At 44.7% G+C, this 19791-nt stretch overlaps 4 protein-coding genes and 1 pseudogene across 5 annotated transcripts; 2 read left to right on the top strand and 3 right to left on the bottom strand.

The window, feature by feature from the left end:
- Window positions 1-3505: 3505 nt before the first annotated feature.
- Window positions 3506-4889, top strand: LOC141837433 (uncharacterized; annotated as a pseudogene).
- A 512-nt stretch (window positions 4890-5401) lies between these two features.
- Window positions 5402-8217, bottom strand: LOC141837432 (rab GTPase-activating protein 22-like). Its single transcript, XM_074724838.1, has 12 exons — window positions 8136-8217; window positions 7860-8057; window positions 7343-7438; window positions 7170-7273; window positions 6843-7030; window positions 6651-6773; window positions 6470-6558; window positions 6159-6264; window positions 5968-6065; window positions 5647-5898; window positions 5491-5574; window positions 5402-5413 (listed from the first exon to the last, which is right to left on the bottom strand). The coding sequence occupies exons 2-12, from the start codon at window positions 7968-7970 to the stop codon at window positions 5402-5404; spliced, it is 1263 nt and encodes a 420-aa protein (XP_074580939.1). The 5' UTR covers window positions 7971-8057; window positions 8136-8217.
- Window positions 8218-8894: 677 nt separating this feature from the next.
- Window positions 8895-12526, bottom strand: LOC141839831 (protein unc-13 homolog). Its single transcript, XM_074727664.1, has 5 exons — window positions 11897-12526; window positions 10892-11785; window positions 10348-10809; window positions 10064-10250; window positions 8895-9982 (listed from the first exon to the last, which is right to left on the bottom strand). The coding sequence occupies exons 1-5, from the start codon at window positions 12419-12421 to the stop codon at window positions 8961-8963; spliced, it is 3090 nt and encodes a 1029-aa protein (XP_074583765.1). The 5' UTR covers window positions 12422-12526; the 3' UTR covers window positions 8895-8960.
- Window positions 12527-12919: 393 nt separating this feature from the next.
- On the top strand, window positions 12920-15487 carry LOC141841238 (F-box protein SKIP8). Of its 2 annotated transcripts, none has more exons than XM_074729380.1 (2): window positions 12920-13145; window positions 14720-15487. In XM_074729380.1, the coding sequence occupies exons 1-2, from the start codon at window positions 12980-12982 to the stop codon at window positions 15295-15297; spliced, it is 744 nt and encodes a 247-aa protein (XP_074585481.1). In that variant the 5' UTR covers window positions 12920-12979; the 3' UTR covers window positions 15298-15487. The 2 variants fall into 2 exon arrangements, with proteins under 2 accessions (XP_074585481.1, XP_074585483.1); XM_074729382.1 differs by lacking the exon at window positions 12920-13145 and adding an exon at window positions 14550-14651.
- LOC141841237 (uncharacterized) lies at window positions 15391-19610 on the bottom strand. Its single transcript, XM_074729379.1, is given in 5 exon segments — window positions 15391-15838; window positions 16238-17224; window positions 17300-19187; window positions 19492-19541; window positions 19544-19610. Coding segments are annotated over 5 exon segments (3342 nt in total). The 3' UTR covers window positions 15391-15488.
- Between the last annotated feature and the right edge of the window lie 181 nt (window positions 19611-19791).

The raw sequence follows: 19791 nt of genomic DNA, 5'->3' as shown, positions 1-19791 counted from the left end.
AGTTGTTAATTAGGACTCATATATATGTGCTTTTTAATTTACCCTAATGTCCGATGAAAAATTTTTATAGAATCAAATTGATCACCCCTAAATTTAATTCATGAATCACAAGAGTTGAATATATATCTGAAATATCAACAACAATATATATATATATATATATATATATATATATATATATATATATATATATCCATTAAAATTAAACAATAATATTATGTTTGATTTGTGAAATATATTTTTAAACATTAAAAAATGAAAATTTTAAATATATATATATATATATATATATATCACTTATATCCTTACCCGTCTTAATTAAATTAAACAAAAGGAAAACATCTTTAATATTTAATTAATTACTCCTACATTAATTCCTTTCACGACACGTAGACAAGATCTTAACTAACTTTAATTTGGCATCACATATACATGGAATTATGTAAATTAGATTGATCAATTTTCTTGGGAAATAAAATAAAAGAATAAAATCAATTAAATGATTATTTGATATGAATATGAGAATAATTTGGCATCACTTAAAAGTTCTATCCGACTAATCATGTGTTCCTGTTGAGATCCGTTTCATGATGCGCCGACTCTTCTCAGCACCACACTTGGACAAGCTTAGGGGAAGAAGGAATCATGAAGCTTCTGGGACTTGCGCTCACAACAACCGTGAATAGAAAGGTCAGGGGTTGTCCTGGCGCGACTACTCCGATGTTTAAGTTAGTGCGTGGAGGAGGAGGAAGAAATCGAGAGGGAGATGTGAAAATTGTGAGATTGTATACCTTCCTCCAGTACAGAACCAACTTTATATATGAGTTTAGGGAGTCATGTCACATCTTGAGTGTGGTTGGAGTCCTATCATAGATGTGAATGCGTCAGAAGGCATGGCATATCCAGAGCATATGTCCCATCATTGACTTATATCTGAGGAGTCATATCATGTATATCTGTTAGAACAATACCATGGTTAGTTGCAAAGGTGGCAAGAGAAGACATTCATAACTGCACGATGGTGGAGTGGTCTTTTCAGGGACATGACAAAGGGAGTCGAAGGAAGTTGATTCGGCTCAGGATAATCCCGAGTCGAGGACACGAATCGGACACCGACGAGAAGTTGACATAGGGTTGAATCGGTTCGGGGAATCCGTCTCCTCACCGATTCAGGTTGGTTTGAGAGGGGGATTCCACATTGAAGATTCAAGTCGGCTCGGCTGACTCGAGAGTAGAGGCGAGCCTCCCAGAGAGGATTCAGGCTCGTTATGGAAGTCTTCCACTAGGTCTCGTCTTGGTTCCTCCGACTTGGCCTGCCCGATTTTGCTCGGGGTAGAGATGCTGAAGGATTCGGCTCAATTTGGGCTTTAAGACACGTTGAGCCGAACCCGATGGGCTGCTTTCGATCTTTTGGAAGTGAAGAGGAGAATATTTTGTGGAGATTCTCCTTGAGTTATCGGCTAAGAAGCACGATAAAGTTAGCATCTCCGTGGCGCCTTCTTCATGATTCGACACAAATTACATATAAATTTTATTATAAAATAATATGAAAGTCTTTTTTTCGATCACTTAATCAATCATTTTTTCTTCTCTTCTCTTTATAAGTGTACTAATTGTTTGTGCTTTGTGCGAGAATACAATTGTGCCATCTAAAAGTTGTGTACCTCTCTTTATATTATAGTAAAAGATGAAATTTGTCACTCCAGCGGTCTCACACGATCAATCCAATGAATATTTACGAAAAGATAAATCAAAAAATTACCACTATAAAAGAGGACATTACCTCAGCATATACCTCTCTATGTACACATCAAATTTATAAGCGATCTCACTAATTTAATTTTTGATCACTAAATAATAATAAAAAATTAGCTTCTAATTAAATTGTCACTTGGAATATTAAAGATCCTCAAGAAGATTGGGTGCTACGTAGAGTTTTTTTTTTTTTTTTTTTGCAAGAACAAAACTTTCGATACAATTAATTAGGGTTCGACGACGATAATGGTGCTGACGACGATAACAAGGATCGCTCCTCGCGTTCTTTTTCCCTCCTGGAGCCATCTCCACGTCGGCAAATGCCAAGTCATAAGGGACCCTACCAGCAGATGATGACGTCAGCAGAGGAGGAGAAGGAGGAGGAGGAGGCGGGAATCGCTGGCAGCCTGCAGAACATGACAGCGTGGCAGCGTAACTGCTCCGACCACCAGGAGATGTTCATGGAGAGCAGTGCCAGCGCTGACAATCAGTATCATCTGGTGGGGCCCGACAAAGATGCCGGTGGGGTCCAGGGCCAGCATGGCCTGATGATGACGACGACGCCGGAACAAGAAGCAGAAGAACAGCAAGAGCCACTGAAGGAATCTGGGAGCAGTTGAGTTCCTCAAGGACATGTGTCATTTACTTGGTTTTCAACAGGTTAATGATGTATATATATATATATATATATAAATAAATGATATTCGGCATTTTTCTATATTCAATGAGAATTAATATATTTTAAAAAATATTTTATTTATTCAACAAACTTATAAAATTTTTGACAACTCTCTTGCCAGTCAAAGATTTTAAATTTTCTTGTTTACTTACCCTGATCGATGCCTGGATCTGGATCCTCCCATCAGAACAACTTTTTGACCAGAGACCACTGTAGAAAACAAAAACTTCTTGGTCCCTTTTTCTCGCCAACACCCATCCGCCACGTCACGATGGAGGTGGGCACCCACCGAGCCGCCAGGTCATCATCGTCCTCACAATCACACTCTCTCCGAGCGAGCTCTTCGTCTGCCTTCTCCGGCGCGAAACCCGAAATCCAGGGCAGCGCCGCCCGCCGCTGCCACCTCTGTCCCGCTGCTGTCGGCGGCTGCCGCCAGCCTTTGCCTCCTCGCCGCGCCACTTGGCGCGACCCTTCCAAAACAAACAAAACCGGTCGCGCTCGCGCTGCCGAACACCACAAACCGCTCGCCACGTGGACGGCCACGTGGACAGCTTCAAATTGAGAACTTTGAGGGAAGTCCGAGGCGGAGGAGGAGGCGGCGTCCGCAGAACATTCTGATTGGGCTACTCTGGCAAAAAGACAATAAAGTCCCCCAAGTACAATAAATATGTCTTTGTCTTCTTGTGCCTTTCTCCCCTTCTAATTAATGGATCGACGAGGTGCCGTTTGTTTTAGCTTCCCATTTTTGGGAATTCGAATTTGTCATGTCATGGAAGAATCAAATGCAAAAAATTAAAGTAGTTTTTTGCAAAAGAAAAAGCCGCAACGCGGAAACCATGAGGCATCGTCTATTTGGTGCAGTTACCTTTATATCCTCGGATGACCAGGACCGAGGGCCTTCATGCGAGGGCAAAGAGGTCTTTTCGATAAAAACAAACCTGACACCACGATTCTGACTTGTTAACTTATTGTGTAAAATTTGGGGGTGTTTTCAAAAAATTGCCATTTCTTCCTTCTTCTCTCGCTATAAAAGCATAAAAGCACCGCCGTGGCCTGGCCTGGTTCTTCTCCATGGCTGTCGGAGATTGCTGCTTCGTCGCCCTGGTCGTTTCTCTCCTCCGATGCATCGTCGTCGCCGGCGAGGAAGTGGACCCACCGCTTCTCCTCCTTCCGCAGCGAGAGCAGGAGGCGGCCTATCGCGCCCTCGAGTCAGTCAACCCTTCCGTTCCTTGGCGCTCGCTCTACCCCGACGATCTGTGCCTCTCCGGCCCGCACGGAATCGTTTGCGACCTGTTGCCCTCCTCCGACTCCGGCGATGATGAATCACCACACATCGTCGAGCTCAACTTTGGTTACGTCTCCGAGTTCTCCAACAACCCACCGTGCGGGCCGGACGCCACTCTCCCGGGAACCCTCTCCTCGTTCCCTTTCCTTCGAAAGGTGTTCTTCTACAACTGCTTTACGTCCACGAAAGTCATCCTCTCCACCGACTTCTGGAATCTGTCTTCCGCCGTCGAGGAGATCGCTTTCTACCAGAACCCTTCCCTCGGCGGCAGTCTCAGCAACCGGATCGCTGGCCTTTCTAGGCTGAGCCGCCTCATCGTCTCGGGCTCGCAGATCTCCGGGACTATTATTTCCGAGGTGGGAGACCTCCGCTGCCTGGAGCAGCTGATCCTTTCCCGGAACCGCCTACGAGGTGAGATTCCTAGCTCCATCGGACGACTAAGCCTCCTCAAGGTGTTTGATGTAAGCGGGAACCGCATCGGCGGAGCGATCCCATCCGAGATCGGTAGACTGGCGGAGCTGGTCAAGCTGGACATCTCCTCCAATAGGATCGCCGGTCGGATCCCGGCCGAGCTCGGTGGGATTAGCAGAGTCGAACTTCTGGATCTGAGCGAGAACCGACTCACCGGCGGCGTGCCGGCATTTCTGGCGGAGCTGAAAAACTTGCGAGAGTTTCACCTGAGCGGAAACCCGCTCGGAGGGGCCATCCCGGAGATATGGGAGAAGCTTGGAGGTGTCCTGGGCGTCGGGATGTCGCGGCTGGGCCTTGTAGGCGGCGTTCCTGCATCGATGGGAGTCTACTTGCGAAGCGTGACCTACCTGGCGTTGGACAACAACAAACTCGAAGGGGAGCTCTCGGAGCAGTTCCGGCGGATGGAGAGCACGGCCATGGAAGTCAACATGGAGAACAACGCGCTACGCGGCCGCGTTCCATTTTCCGCCGGTTTCGTCCGTCGCCTCGACAGGCAAGCTGAGGCTGGCCGGTAATCCGGATCTGTGCCTCGGCGAGGAGCACGAATTTGGCAGCGGCCGCGGATCCGCGGCTAGTTACCTGAGGCGCTGCAACAAGACGGACGTTCCGCAGCCGGTGCTCTTCACTTCCGCCGGTTTCTCGTCGGAGATCGGTACGCTCTTTTATCTCGGCGTTCTGGTAGTTTTCCTCTTGTTCTGATCGTAGCACCCTGATTCCTTAATTTGAACGCTGTTTTGATGGGAAGAAAATATGTAAATAACAAGGTGGTAAATGAAAAAAAAACTCACGGAGAAGATTGGAATTCTGGCAATTAATTAATTATCCTTTTAAATTATTATAATTCAATTTTGGAGAAGAAATTAAAAAAGGGAATCAGTTTGCTGCCGAGCGGATCAGGTACGTACTGACGAAGGGACAGAAAATGAGAATGTCATGATGACACTTGTCAGCGTCGTGTTTTTTTATTTTTTAAATTTGGAAAAATAAATATCGTCAATACTATTTCATAAAATGCTTGAAAAATCATATTGAGAATCACATTTCTTTATAATTCACGTACAATATTATCACTCTTGTCTATAAGAATCAATATCGCAATTCTTAAGAATTGAAAGTATAACTTGGTAGACAACTTGAAGATTTTGAATCGAATCGAATCATTTGTCGTTGTGATATTTTTCCCGAAAACTTTGGATCTAACTAGTTCTTTGCTATGCCTTTGCCTGCGAGAGACAAACAAATAATTAAAGTCATAGTATAAATGAACTCCTAGCGATAATATAAATCCAATGAAATGTACCATGTTCAAGTATCTTGTATGGAGTTTCAATGCTTCGTCGCAGGCTTTCTTTGCGTTCAGAGTTGCGGTTATGTCATTGAGAATCTACTTCAAGAAAACGCCATAACTTAAATTGAATAAGTCGAATTCGAAATATGGGGAATGAAATGGAACAACCTGCACAACATCATCGAGCCCTTTAGCCTCCTGCAGTAGTCTCTTGTTCTTCCCCTCTAGAACACTTGCGACAAGAAATATGGAGAGAGTGACTTGTTGGTTGGTCCGACCCAACTTCACATTAGCCCTCTCAAACTTTCCATACCGCATGAGTTCCTTTTTCGCGGCTGGGATATCTTTTGTTGCATCCGAAGGGGTGTTCGATTCATAGTTGGAGAAGAGAAGTGGGTTGTATTCCATAGCCCAGATCAACTGAAACAAACCAATCAAGATGTTGTGCTTCTAAACTTGTGTAAACTAATGCAAACAAAAAAATCATACCTCCCAGAGGTACAATGAATCGGCAAAGGAAAATTCTCGCCTAAAAATAACCATCAACATGCGAAAGGCGAATAAATACTCCCCTCCATCAAGACTCTCTTTGCAAGTGTTTAAACACCTCGACATTAGATAGTTAAAGGAGCAGCAAAAATTTGAAGTCCACAATAACTTCTGAAACTATAAAACCATACCAATGTGTTCGTGGAGCTTTGGATCAACTGTTTTTATAATAGATGACAGTAGAGTCAATTGAGACCTAACTCCAATGGTGGTGGATGAGGTTTTGAAATTTCCTCTCTGAATGATAAAAAAGGCAAATCAGTATGAATTTAGCAAGACAAGGAAATTATTCAAAACTAGAGAAGGCTAACATTAGCATATAGATTTCTTCATTCTATCTGTCAACTTGATGATAACCTACATACTTATTCAGTGATATAGATTCAAGAGACTCGAGACCAAGAGTAAATATCTTTCTGATGGGAGAGCAACTTTCACTTACAACTCTACGCATAAGATGTTCGAAACACCAAAAGGCATCTGCCTCATTTTCGATGAGAATTGTGATCGGTGAACAAAGATCAGTCATTCCTATTAAACACGTCGTCCGTGATTGTCAATATAGATCGAAAGCTACATCATTTGATCTTATTCCATTGGAATTGAGAGCATTCATAACTCACCTTGGCAGTAGCCAATCTCCTTGTCCATCCATGAATAAACAGCCAGAATATCCCACAGCTTAGCTTGATTTTCTAGGTTCTCATAGTGGACAAGTGCTTGGTCTGTTCTATTGACATCCAAACCTAGTGAACCAAAAGAACAAGTTTAAAATCATTTAACTTTGTTTCAGAACTATTTCTTAAAGCTTTTACCGATTTGGTGTAAGCTAAGCTTCCATTGGATCACTTCTTTGTCCAAAACTACATGTTCTTCTGATGCATTTGGAGAACCATCAATAGGTTTACCATCTTCTGAGATTACTGGTGTCATTATCACTTTACCACTGCCAACTGAACCATCCATCTCTTTGCATTTTGACTTCAGTTCCTCATATTTTGATCTGTTAAAAGGGCATTTTTGTTTGCTACTTTTGATTAAAATGCTTCCATATTAGTTATGAGAAGATGACATGAGATGTTGATAGAAGATGGGGGCATGAGAATCATAAACAAAATGGACATTTTTGGTAGTATTGTTACCTTCGACTTTCTCTTAATTGCGTGCGCTCGTCAAAGGTACTTTTGGGGTCGTAACAACCAAGTAGAAACTCCCAAACTTCTCCTTTTATTGTTGGATGAACTCCCTAACACAATGATATAAACTAAATTACGCTAATGTTCACTAATGGTAATATTTGCAACAAATTACTCACCCCTCTTTGTATCCGCCTAAGAACTTTTGCAATGTCCAAATGTCCCTCTTCTGAGAATGAAGAACGCCACCGTCTTCCACTAAGCGTTTTTCCCGGCTGAATTGATAAAGAACAACCTTTAACACTCAATGAAAAGCATAAACATTCAAAGAAATATGACAAATGCATTAGAATGTTCATCTTGAAGGCCTAGATCCTTCAAAATAGTACACTAATATAGCTAAACACACATTTTGATGTGCTCTATATGGGGCTCCCTGTATTATTGCATACTAAAGAAGGAAAGGAATGAACAGGGAAAAAACTTCATCATCCAATCTTTGTTTCACCTAAACAACAGGATGGAAGGAATTGGCTACGGAATGGAATTGCATTCTTCCTAGCTAGTTCCTCTTCTTCTCAGTTATCTTCCGAATAAACAAGAGAAATCAATCATTTCTTTCCTTTCCTTCTCTCGTTTTCACCTAAATATATGATGCAAAATATAGGAAAAAATTGAGGGAGAAGAGAAACTAACCGTTGGCTTGAAACGAGAAGCGAGAACATCATCGCGGCAATCTGGCCTGGTAGGATAGAACTCCTCGGGTTCTCCCCAATCCTCCGGAACCGATCTACAACAGCCGAACATTCTTTAGTTTTGGATCCAGCAAAACCTACAAAACCTAGAAACTTTCGCAGAAAACGCAGTTGTTCGGCGCTTCGATCTCCGCCCTTCCTACACACGAAAACACAGGAACAAACATCAGCAAGATGATCCATCGAAGAACAAGCCATTCCGCCATCGAAATCGTACCTTAGGAGAGGAGGAGATTGGCGCCGGATTCTGACGGGTAGAGAGAAGAGCGAAGCCAACAGAGATAAATAGGAAAGGAATAGCGGAGATGAACAAACAGAGGAAGATCTAAATTTGTTAAGATGCTAAAATTAGAATCGAAAAACTAGATAAATAAATACTCAAATATTGACTCATCCTGGCCGTCCATCAAAACAACTTTTTGAGTGAAGATCGCGGGAAAGATATTCTTACGGTCACGATGCTCTCGCACCCTCGCGCATTCGATACCCGCATCCCTTACCCACTTGGGAATGGGTATAGCGCCCGAGCCATCGCGGGCCCACGCATTGGTGTGCTAGGTCGATTTTGGAGTGTACCGTTCCCATTTGAATAAAAGGGGAGCTATAAATCTAACTGTTGGACACTGTATGATCTTCGGACACCATTATTTATTTATTTTTATTTATTTTAATAATTTAGATATTTAATTTTGAAAATAATTGATTGAATATCGATTATCAAAATAAATAACTCTAGATATTTTTATTTGAATTTGAGAGAACCATTAGCATGTTTTCTAAATTTCAGTATTATAATTAATTGTCTTATATAAATATAATTAGCAGGTACATAATTTAGTCAACTTCGTTTAGTTAGCTAAATCCCACTACTCTAAAGTCTTCCCACCACCGAACCACCAAATTGCAAAAGGAGCATTCAGTTCCTCCTACTCAAATTTTCTTTTTCTTTTTTCTCTTTTTTTTTTTTTGCCAATGACAGATAAAGAAATAAAATAAATAAATGCCATCTACAATTTTTATTTATTTAATTTCCTCGCTCGCATCATTTCCTCTTCGGCAAATCGAACGCCTTCTTCAAGAAGCGGTTGGCGACGTCGTCGTTCCGGTGGCACAGCACCCTGAGCACCGTGTTGCCGTCGGTCCTGCTCCACCGTCCGGTCGTCGGAGGCATAGGCACCCTCTCCATGGACCTCCCCAGCCCGCTAGCCTCGCACGCCATGATAGTGAAGTCCTCCACCAGCTTGTCCGTCGGTAGGCTCATCAGCGACACCACCCCCTCCAGCCCCGCCGCCTCCTTCTGCACCACCTCCTCCGTCACCAGCCCCTCGCCGCAGGTGCAGAAGATGCGCTTCAGGTTGGCCACGTCCTCCATCACCATCCCGTAATCGGAGTGGTAGAAAGCCCTGGCGGGGCCGCCGGCGAGCACCACCAGCAGGAAGGCCTCGAAGGAGGCCTTCATGATCTCGCGCACCGCCAGAGGCTGCGCGCGGTCGCTGAGCACGGTGACGAGGAGGGAGAGGTTCTGCTTGAGGGAGCGGAGGGTGGGGCGGATGCGGGACTCGGCCACGCCGCCGACGTACAGGGAGTCGTAGAAGCTCGGGGCGGAGTCGAGGAAGATGAGGCGGTGGGCAGCGACCTCGGCCACGTGGAGGATTGCGGAGTGGATGGCGGAGCGTGCGAGGTCGAAGTGGGTAGGGCCGACGGCGCGGCGTCGGAGAGGGGTGCGCCGGGGGGTGCGGGGGGAAGGGGAAGGGCCGGGCCGGGAGAAGAAGGACAAGGACTTGTCGATGGAGTGGAGAAGTCCGAGGAGGTAGTGCAGGGTGTTGAGGCGGACGTAGAGCCGCTGGGTGCCGCGGCTCACGGTGGGGCGAGGTTGGGTGGTGCCGTCGCCGGCGCCCTTGCGGACGGGAAGGAGGTTGGGCTTGATGCCAGACTTGCAACCGATGAGGCCTGGGTCGATGCCGGCTTTGCACGGGGTGGCCGCCTTCCACAGTAGGAACATCATGGAGTCCTGGTTGCATCTCGTTAATGGCGGAAGGGCAGGACTATAACTCTGTTTCGAACCTGATAGACCACAATTTGAGTTAACAGATCAAGATTTCATAAGAGAAGAAGAAGAAGAAGAAGAAGCGAAGCAGGACCGACCGCACGACGCAACGAAAGAAGTGTAGTCCTGAATCAGAGAATCCAAGCCTTCAGCGAGTGTCTGGGCAAGATCATCCCTTCCTCCAACTTGGATCTCGAAGAACTCGTCCACTGTCACCTTAGCCAGCTTCATCAGATCAACTGCCGATTGCGCGTACGGCTCCGTCTTCGACTTCGGGTTCCAGCTCTGTCGTGCATGTCCAAGATCATAAATGAAGCCTTCGATCGTAAAACATACTCACAATCGAGGAGGATTCTTGAAGTATCAGTTAGAGTTACGTTACCTCTGTATCTTTAGCTCTGGTAACACACTCCCTCCCCATCCTCAACCTCTCATCTATCCAGTTCCTCAAGAGACTCACGATGATGGAGTCCACATCGTAGGGAACCATCTCCCTCAAGATCACCTTCGCTTCGGGCTCGGCATCGGCTGACTCCTCCACCGCCATCTGAACTAGCATCTTCTCCAGCTTCCCTGCGATGTGCAGGACCCTAACCAACTCGTTCGTCAGGCCTTCAATCCGAGACAAATGCTGCTTTAGCACGATGCCATAACAAGTGTGGAGGGTCACCAGGGAAACAGCCACAGGAACAGGATGCCATCTTCTGAGTATGCCACTGTAGTTTTCCTTCTCGAACACAGCCAAGCTCTCCACTTCCTTGGCGAGATGGACCAGCGTATCGTTCGGGTCCTCGTCGACTTCGACCACCATACTATCGAACTTTCCGTTCCCATTCTCGAACACCTGAAACCAAGTAGATAGAGCCTCCATAAACCTCCATTGCTGAAGGACTCGAGCAAATTTGCAGCAGTGCGCGCTTACTGACCTTGGTGAAAGCGCTCTTCAAGGAAGACCTTATGTACTGTTCGACGCAGCTTATCGATGAGAATTTGATGGGAAGCAAAGGCGTGCGCTGGGGGAAAACCCCGGCATTGATTCCGTTGCTCGAAGCATCTTCGCTGAGTATTTGCGAGGTGAGAAGCGCCAAGCCAAGCACATTCTCCATCACCCCGACCGTGCCTTTGTCGTACCACTCGTGGTACTCGAGCAGCCGCTTCTCGGCCCACGCTTGCATTGTGCCCAGCGAAGCTGATAGGACTCGCACGTAGCCGGGCTCTCTGTCTTGCCGCTTGGCGTCGTTGGCCACCTCGACGAGCATGGCCAGCGTCGCGGAGATCAGGTCGGGTTCCACTTGCCCAGTGGCTATGTACTGCTCGAACAGGATCCAAGCGAAGCACGCGTTGTGAACCATCCGGTTGATGCCGAAGGTGCTCCATGTCTTCTTGATCAGCTCGAGAAGCTCGTCTACTTCGTCGAGCATCACCGTCTCGTCTCTCCGGTCGAACACGGAGCGGAGCAAGGCTAAGTATAGGTAGACGTTGAGTGGGTAGCCGTCGGCCCAATGGCACACCTCGCCGGGAACTCCATTGGAACGCCAGGCGAGGGCCATGACGGAGTTGCAGAGCGTGCGCATGGCTTCCGAGTTTTTGCCGGTGTCGATGGGCTTCACGGCGCTTGATCGGATGACGTCGGCGAATCGAATGGCTGCGGAGTTCATTCGATCCAAGGGGACGGAAGGGTGCAGGAGGAGGCCGGCTTCGAGGATTTTAAGCTGCCGCTGTTGCCACTGGTGGTACTCGTTCATGTCACTGAAATCCGAGGGTTTCAAGTGGCGAAGGAGCTCCAGGGGAAGAATGATGGTTTCCGCCTTTTTCCCTCCCTAATCGAAGAACAAAACCGATGGGTGCAAGATCAGGTTCGATTAGGTTAAATCAATCGACGACGAGGAAGGAGATTAGGAAATTGGGGGATCGGGAAGGGAGATGGGTACCTGACCGACAACGGTGCGGACGAGGGTTTTCCGGAGGCAGTTATCTCTGTGCTCCGTGATGCCCATCTGCTGCCGCATGATCTCCGCGGAGGTCATCGGCCGCTGCCTCAGCTTCCCCGAGGACGGACCGAGGGTTCCTCCGCCTCCGCCCACGGCGGGCGACATCGCGGGCGACGAGAGGTGCGACATGACCCGCATCGGGGCCGCCCGCCGCGTGCGAAGCCCTAGCGATTTCTTGATCCGGCTATTGACGGACATATTGGCGCCCCCTCCTGCGCCGGCGGCCATGTGGTGGGAGGCCGGGGAGCGGCCAGCTTGGTCAGCAGAGGCATCGTAGTTGCTGGATCGGCCGCCGATGCCGGGCGCCGATCGGAACGCGGTGAAGAAGATCTCGTAGGCGGTAGCGCGGAAGTTGTCGCGCGTGAGGTCGTCGAGGCGGCCGAAGGGCCATTCTAGCGCGGCGCCTTCCTCGTCGGTCTCCTCCGCCACGAAGGGGGAGACACCGGAGGGGCGCCGGCGGACCATGGGGCGGCGGCGGCGTCAGGCGAAGGGGAATAGGAGGGTCCCCTTCTTTTGGGTGGTGGGGGAAGGAGGAGGGAGAGGGCGTCGTTGGGGAAGCCAGGGACAGAGGAATTGGACGTTGGAGGTGAGGAGAGAGAAGAAGGAAAGGGAACCGAAACCCGAAACGGTAATGCGCCTCCTAATTCTACTATTGATATTTCTATTTTTTGATCGTCTTTTCTCTCTCTAAATTATTGTTATTTACTCTTATTATAGTAATTATTACGCGACGACGACTCGACTGACAGATAGTGACAGAGGAGATCCACGTCTGCATGGCGAGGAATGCCACCGTGGCGATGGGACCCAAATGAAACTGTTTGACGTGGCGCGCCTCCTTGTTGGGCCTGACATTTATCCATCCAAAAGGCCCGTAGATTAAGTCTCTTTTTTTTTAATGATTAAAATTAAATAAAATGATTAAAAATAAAAAAAGAAGAACAGTCTTAAGTCTCTCGCTTTTGGGTCAACAATCGGGGACGATCGGGAGTGGCAGATCCGGCGTTGCTTCGTCCGAAGGCGATGGCGTCGACTTCCGTGCCCGCTGCCGCTCCTTTCCGGGGGGCTTCCTCCGCTTGCTGCAGTGGCGGATCCCTCTTTCTTCCAGCTGCAGGAGGCCTCCGCCTCCGCCCCCGCCTCAGTTTCGCCCTGTCCCAACGAATCGATGGCCGATGTCGCCGCCACTCGGGTGCGTGCTTTGGCTTCCCCTTTTTCTCCTATTCCATCAAGTCTCTGAGGGTTTGATTTCGTGGCTATCTTATTGAATCTAGCTAAGTTTCGGCGATGAAATTAGCACGACGGGAACAATTTTATTGGGGGCGGTGTGTCATAATTAGGGTTTAGGAAGAGTCAGATACCGTGCGAAGAACTGTACTCAAAACCACTTTCTGGGAAGGAGACTAACGATAGGATGTTAGGCTTAGGCTTTGTTTACATTCGAGGGTAACTGAAAAGGATTCATTTTGCTCTCAGTTTTGCTTCCATTGAAAATGGGCAGAAATGGTAGGAAGGAAAGAAATTTCTCAAAATATTTTTCCTTCTTTACGTTGAACCTCTTTCATCCTTACTAGTGTCTGGACTTTAGTGGTAGATCATATATTGTTACGAGTTTTGCAAAGGTTAGCACTGACTCAAACATAGGAGCTGCTTAATTTATTTGAACTCTAAGCCATGAGTAACAAGAAAACTTGTTCAAACTCAAATTTGCTCTAATAGATGATAAAAATATAAGAAACTAGATTAAGATGACAAAATAAAATCTATAATTGGCCAAGTTGAATTTGTTATAGATGAAGATGTGATGTGCATTGCACACAAAAGAAAACCAACTTCAAAGATTTGTATATAGTATAATCTTCTATAGTGTCTCATGATGCCACCCCAAATAGTTAAGTCTAACTCCTCTTACTGTCATTGTCATTGTTGTTGGTTAGCTAATCATGTTAAATATGTTGTATGAGTAACTGTTTTGGGTTCAAATCCTATCCATTTCAATTTGTTTCAATTTAGCATGTTGGGTTTGGGCTCTAATTTTGCCCAACCAAGTTGTTCACCCACAGACGGAAGCGAGTACTAGGAATTTGTATGTATAGATTAATCTCTATGAATGATGTAGTGTTAGTGATCATCCAATCAAATTTAACAATTGGCTCTTTATCAGCTACAACAACTACATGGTCCTTTTCTATAATGATGTATCATGATGTTCAAGTTCATATATTCTATAACACAAGGAGTCAACAGAGATGATAATTTCCAAGCTGATAGGATTTTGATATAGGTTGATGTTTGTTTTATTTTTCTAACATAACAGTCATCATCTTTTTCATCTGGGTTTGTCGGAATGTGATACCCACAACATCAGATTGCTGGTTTTGTGGCATCAGTCAATGTAATTTCTTTCCTTCCTGTCAATTTCCACTTATCCGTTAGCACGATGAGGCTAAGGATTCCATGTCTAAATGTGCCAAATACGTGCCATACGTATATCGAACTTTTAGTTCATAGGATTTCTCATTCTCTTGAATTTGATCGTTATGATTCCAATTTGTCCTCTCAGCGGTCTGAGTTGCTACTTTGCATTTGCTTAATATATATCGTCATCTAGGCAATAGAAGTATACAACTTCCTGGGTGTTGGGTTTATGTAGGTTGCCTTGCTAACAACATGGACGAGGCTACTACTAACTGGAAAGGTTAAGTTCCTATATGTATATGTTTTTTGTTTCTGTTTTAAGCATGAAAAACTCTCCATCTTTTTCAGCACTCCAATTGCAAACTACTCGATCCAATCCGTTTATGTCGACTAGGGTGGTAAGTGGAGATGCTGAGGGAAACCAAAGCACGGAGGAGATCATTGTGGACGAGCAAGCACTTCAACGGGATCTAGAATCAGCAATTGAAGATGAAGACTATGCCCGTGCTGCGACAATCAGGGATCGCCTTCGTCTTCTCCACGAGGATAGCAAGGCAGCTGTTTTTGCTGCGAATGCTAGATTCTACCGGGCTTTCAGGAACGGCGATCTTGCGTCTATGCGGTTGATATGGTCTAAAGGGGATCACGTCTATGTGATACATCCTGGAGCAGGAAGGATATCTGGTCATGACATGGTGATGGGAAGCTGGGAAATCGTGTGCAATGCCGATTATGACTTTCCTCTCCAAATTGATCTGAAGAATGTCGAGGTGCATGTTCACGGAGATGTCAGGTACATCACATGTATGGAGGTTGTGAAGACGAAAGGAAGCAGCTGGGGAAAGCAGGTAGCAACGAATGTGTTCGAGAGGATTGACGGGCAGTGGTTCATCTGCATTCACCATGCTTCACACATTGATGACTGAAACATGTTTGTGTTTTCTTCTGTCTCTTTGCTTGTTTTGAGAGATTTCATTAACTTAACTTTGGCCGTTCGACATAGTTATGAGAGTTTATTGGTGGTTAAAACTTAAAATAATCTCATTGTCATCCCTATTCAATGTCAAGACGACTTATTTGGTTACAAAATGTAACTAGCAGTGGGTTTAGATTTCACCTATTTCTGAGAACCAACAATTCTGGACTTGATATCTTGCAGTTCCCTAACAACATTCTGCATTGAAGGCCGCTTGCTTGCCTCCTTCGCTACGCACCTCATAGCCAAAGAAAGCACCTTGTTCACTTCTTCGGTTCCTGAAGTGCCCGCAACTTCACTCGCAAGGTCTTCGTCCACGACGGCTTCTATTTTACCAGTCGCATCCAAGGAGTAAGTTACCCATCCTACTATGTCCACACCGTCGGGGAACGAAGGGTCCACGGCCATCTTTCTAGTTATTAGTTCAAGCAAGACGACTCCGTAGCTATACACATCTGATTCCTTGCCCTTTCTAGTCGTGTAGGCGACCTCTGTTACAAGGCACAACCACATAACATCACAATGCAGTTGTAAGAAATATCAAAGAGCTTTTATCGAATTTGCCGGTATTCAAAGAGGTTTTATGTTTTATCAGTTAGATCTAGCATGATATCCTACTAGCATCATCAATATGCAAAGTAAAGAAATGGTTTTTCTTGTAATAGTTTTCCAAACAAGTAATTTTACACAAAACAAACAAGAAATTAGATTCATGCATCAAGTGGGCAACAATTCTAGTATTTACAATCATTGAATGCCATATTTGATAGCACAGGACAGAATCACAGAAGAAATAATGCATATGGTTAACAATAAGAGCAACAATTCATTATCTATTAGCATTTCAAAAAATGTTTTCCTCAACAAAAAGAGAGAGGAGAAATGCATACCTGGTGGAATATAACCTATGGTGCCCATAATAGCAGTTGTCTGAGTAGAACTCTCATCAAGAAGCTTAGCGATCCCGAAATCTGAGATATGTGGTACCATATCAGCATCCAACAATATGTTTTTAGGCTTTATGTCGCGGTGGATGATCGCCGGGCTGCAGTCGTTGTGAAGATAATCGAGCCCGTGGGCAATGCCAACAGCTATTTGGTACCTCACCTTCCACTCCAGGACTGGTGGGGGCTTGATCTCATGGAGAACATCATGTAGGCTACCATTTGCCATATACTCATACAATATCAAGCCATATTCGCCTTCCAACCAAAAATTCTCCAACTTCACTAAATTTCGATGCCTGATTCTGCCAATAGTTTCGATTTCCCTTATCATGCTTGCATTTGATCCTTTCTGGCCTGCAAAAGCAATCTTCTTTGCAGCATATAGTTTCCCTGAGTCGAAGGCCACCTTGTAGACTATCCCATGAGCTCCTCTGCCGATTTCATATTTCTGACTGAAATCCTCAGTGGCTTCAATCACTTTGTTTAGTAGAAAAGAAGAATCTTCATGCAAGGATGCACCATCCTCTTTCTTTTTCTTACACTTGAGAAGGAAAAGTCCTGCAAGAACTAGGAGTAGAGCACAGAGCAAAACTGAAGCAAGAGCTATGATTACAATCTTGATCTTGGACAAGCCTTTGGATTTATTACTTGATGCACTGCATCGTTCCAGTATGGTGACATTTGTGCATGTCGAGTCGCCTATCTGACAAGAGATGCAGAGTTTAGGATTTCCCATAAATGAGCTTGACGATAATTCTAAAAACTTAAGCAATCCTCTCGGCAGTGGACTGTTGAAACTATTGTATGAAACATTGATGTATGTCAATGAACTGAGATCACCCAAAGGCATCAAACTTCCTGTTAGGTTGTTAAAAGAAATATCTAAGCTCTGTAGCATATTCAAATTCCCCAACTCAACTGGAAGTTGTCCTATCAGTCCATTATGACTTAGATTTAAGGCTACAGTCAATTTTTGCAATAAACCAAATGATGGTGGGATACTGCCTCCCAACTTGTTTCCTCCTAACTGCAGCTCGAACAGTCTATTTAACTGAGAAAGGTCAGATGGAATTCCACCACTGAATTGATTGCCTTGCAGTATCAATTGAGAGAGAAGCCTTAAGTTGCCTAGACTTGTAGGTACTGTGCCACTCAAAGAGTTGAATCCCAAGTCTAATAGATATAGCTTACGGCATTTTGAAATTTCGAAAGGCAGTGAACCGGACAAATTGTTGTTGGACAGATTTAAAACTTGGAGGTTTGCTAAGTTTCCTATTTGTCGAGGTATTGGCCCTTCAATCTTGTTCCCTGACCAATTTATCATGGTGAGATTCACACAATTCCCTACACTTTGAGGAATTTGTCCATTCAACTGGTTGAAACTTAAATCAATATATGACAAACTTGCCGACTCAGAAAATTCTGGAATTGAGCCATTAAGATTGTTGTCACTAAGAATCAACCTTTGCAAACTTGAACAGTTTGCAACTCCCGGAGGTATTGCTCCACTAAGCATATTAGAGCCCAATGTCATAGCTGCCAACTGATTTCTGAAACAGATGTTAGGAGGGATTGCGCCAACAAGACCACTATTTGTGAAGTCAATTTGCACGAGACTGCTGTTAATTCCCAAACACTGAGGAATGGCTCCTGTGAATTGATTATCATAGATAGAAATGTTCTTCAAACATTTTAGCTCACACATTTCGGTAGGTAGTTCTCCGAAGAAGTTGTTGTCGTAGATAAGCACAGTTGTTAAATTTGGGATTCTCCAAACTTCAATTGGAATCTCTCCGGTCAAATTATTACTAAAAAGTAAAATGGTCTCTAAATTTCTTAGATAACCCAATTCTCTTGGAACGAGCCCTTGTAGTTGGTTCTCATACAACTCCAATGAAATCAAGGAATGACATTGGCCTATCTCAGGAGGAATTGACCCTGACAAAGAGTTGATAGATATGTAAAGATACTCCAGCTTTGTCAACGAGCCGAGTGTTGATGGTAACTCTCCTGACAAGTTGTTGTTAACAGCAGAAAAGCTTACCAAATTGGTGCAATTACCCAATGCCACTGGAATTTCACCTTCAAATTGGTTGAAAGACAAAATTAGCTTCTCCAGCTTGCAAGTATTTGCACTGAACACGATGTTCCCTGCTAGACCATTTTCACTAACATCAACTTCTCTGAGATCATGTATGGTCCTTGGAATAGGCCCTGTTAATTGGTTCATATATAGATAGAGTTCCTCTAACTCGCTACAATTACTAATTGAGCTAGGTAAAGGGCCAAAGAGATTGTTTTCACCAAGCCATAGGAATTTAACCCTGCATGTATTACCATCAAAGGAAGGGATTGAGCCATTGAGGTTGTTGTCATTAAGGAAGATTGTCTCCAGATACGGACTGTGGAATAAAAGACTCGGTATATTTCCGCTTAGCAAATTAGTGAAAATTGACAAGTATGACAACTTCTTGAGATTCTGAATGGTCATTGGTATCTCACCTGAAAGGGAGTTGCTCGAAAGATCCAAGTACTCAAGGTAGGTGCAATTGCCTAATTCTGAAGGTATACTTCCAGAAAGATCATTGACACCGAGATCTAGTTTCCTCAGACGATTTAACAACCCAATTTCTTTCCCCAGTGAACCAGAAATTCCCTGCTCAGCAAGCTCAATTGAAGTCACAAATCCTCTTCTGCAACGGATTCCCACCCATCTACAGGGGCTTTGGTCTGAAGAATTCCAGGTGGAGTTCACCGATCGAGGTAATATCAAGCTGTTGGAAAGGGCCAACAAAGCCTTTCCCTCCGAGTTCAAGGCGTCGCTCAGCTGAAAGAAAGCCAGCAGCAGCAACAAGAGATGCCAAAGACTGAAACCACCCATTATGATGTAACCCTAAAGGAAACTGAAGAATAAGAAAACTAACTACATACAATTAATGCCTTTCAGCATTTCCCACATCAATTGCAGAGAAGCGAGCAGCAAAAAGGGTAGAACAATCCTAGAAAACAAGGAAGAAAAAAAACCCGTCGGTCGGGGGGAAATAAAACAGTAGATCTGAAGAACAGAAATGGCCATTGGCTGATGAACTAGAACAAGTCCGAAATTGTTAGAACAACAAAGCGACAAAAGAAATGGAAATCCAAGCTCCAAAATCCACAGCAAGAAGAATAAACCCAAGAACAAAGTGCCGCCTTACCACCTTCCTGAAGCGCTTCTCCTCGGCCATCCCTGAGCTTGACGATTTCATTTTTCCTCTTTCGCTTTGGTTTCGGCGGAGGAAGTAGCTAGAAGTGGAATCTGAGAGTCGGCTTGCATCCGCTTGCTCTACCTTTTTTATGCGGAACCTTTTTGGTGATGGTGCCGCCCCTTTATATTGATATTTAAATGATATGGTTTTAATTAAAATTTTAATCAAAATTTTATTTTTAAATTAATTAATTAAAATAATATTTTAATAAATAAAATAAAATTTTAAATAAATATTATTGTAAAAGTT

Source organism: Curcuma longa, chromosome 11 (genome assembly GCF_044706935.1).
Source record: "Curcuma longa cultivar G26 ecotype Majalengka, Jawa Barat chromosome 11, ITB_CL_G26_1.1, whole genome shotgun sequence".
In the NCBI taxonomy this organism is placed as follows: Eukaryota; Viridiplantae; Streptophyta; class Magnoliopsida; order Zingiberales; family Zingiberaceae; genus Curcuma; species Curcuma longa.
The sequence above is the reverse complement of the archived record's forward strand: the minus strand, read 5'-3'. Positions and strand labels throughout refer to the sequence as shown.

Excerpts from the sequence above, each read along its gene's own strand:
- LOC141841238 (XM_074729380.1), top strand. The coding sequence starts at position 12,980 with ATGGCGTCGACTTCCGTGCCCGCTGCCGCTCCTTTCCGGGGGGCTTCC. Across the intron at positions 13,146-14,719 it reads CCGATGTCGCCGCCACTCGG|CACTCCAATTGCAAACTACT; the intron begins GTGCGTGCTTTG and ends CATCTTTTTCAG.
- LOC141839831 (XM_074727664.1), bottom strand. The coding sequence starts at position 12,421 with ATGGTCCGCCGGCGCCCCTCCGGTGTCTCCCCCTTCGTGGCGGAGGAG. Across the intron at positions 11,786-11,896 it reads TCCGCACCGTTGTCGGTCAG|GGAGGGAAAAAGGCGGAAAC; the intron begins GTACCCATCTCC and ends TTCTTCGATTAG. Across the intron at positions 9,983-10,063 it reads TTCTTTCGTTGCGTCGTGCG|GTTCGAAACAGAGTTATAGT; the intron begins GTCGGTCCTGCT and ends GTGGTCTATCAG.
- LOC141837432 (XM_074724838.1), bottom strand. The coding sequence starts at position 7,970 with ATGTTCGGCTGTTGTAGATCGGTTCCGGAGGATTGGGGAGAACCCGAG. Across the intron at positions 6,774-6,842 it reads GCTTAGCTTACACCAAATCG|GTTTGGATGTCAATAGAACA; the intron begins GTAAAAGCTTTA and ends TTGGTTCACTAG. Across the intron at positions 6,559-6,650 it reads GGAGATTGGCTACTGCCAAG|GAATGACTGATCTTTGTTCA; the intron begins GTGAGTTATGAA and ends CGTGTTTAATAG.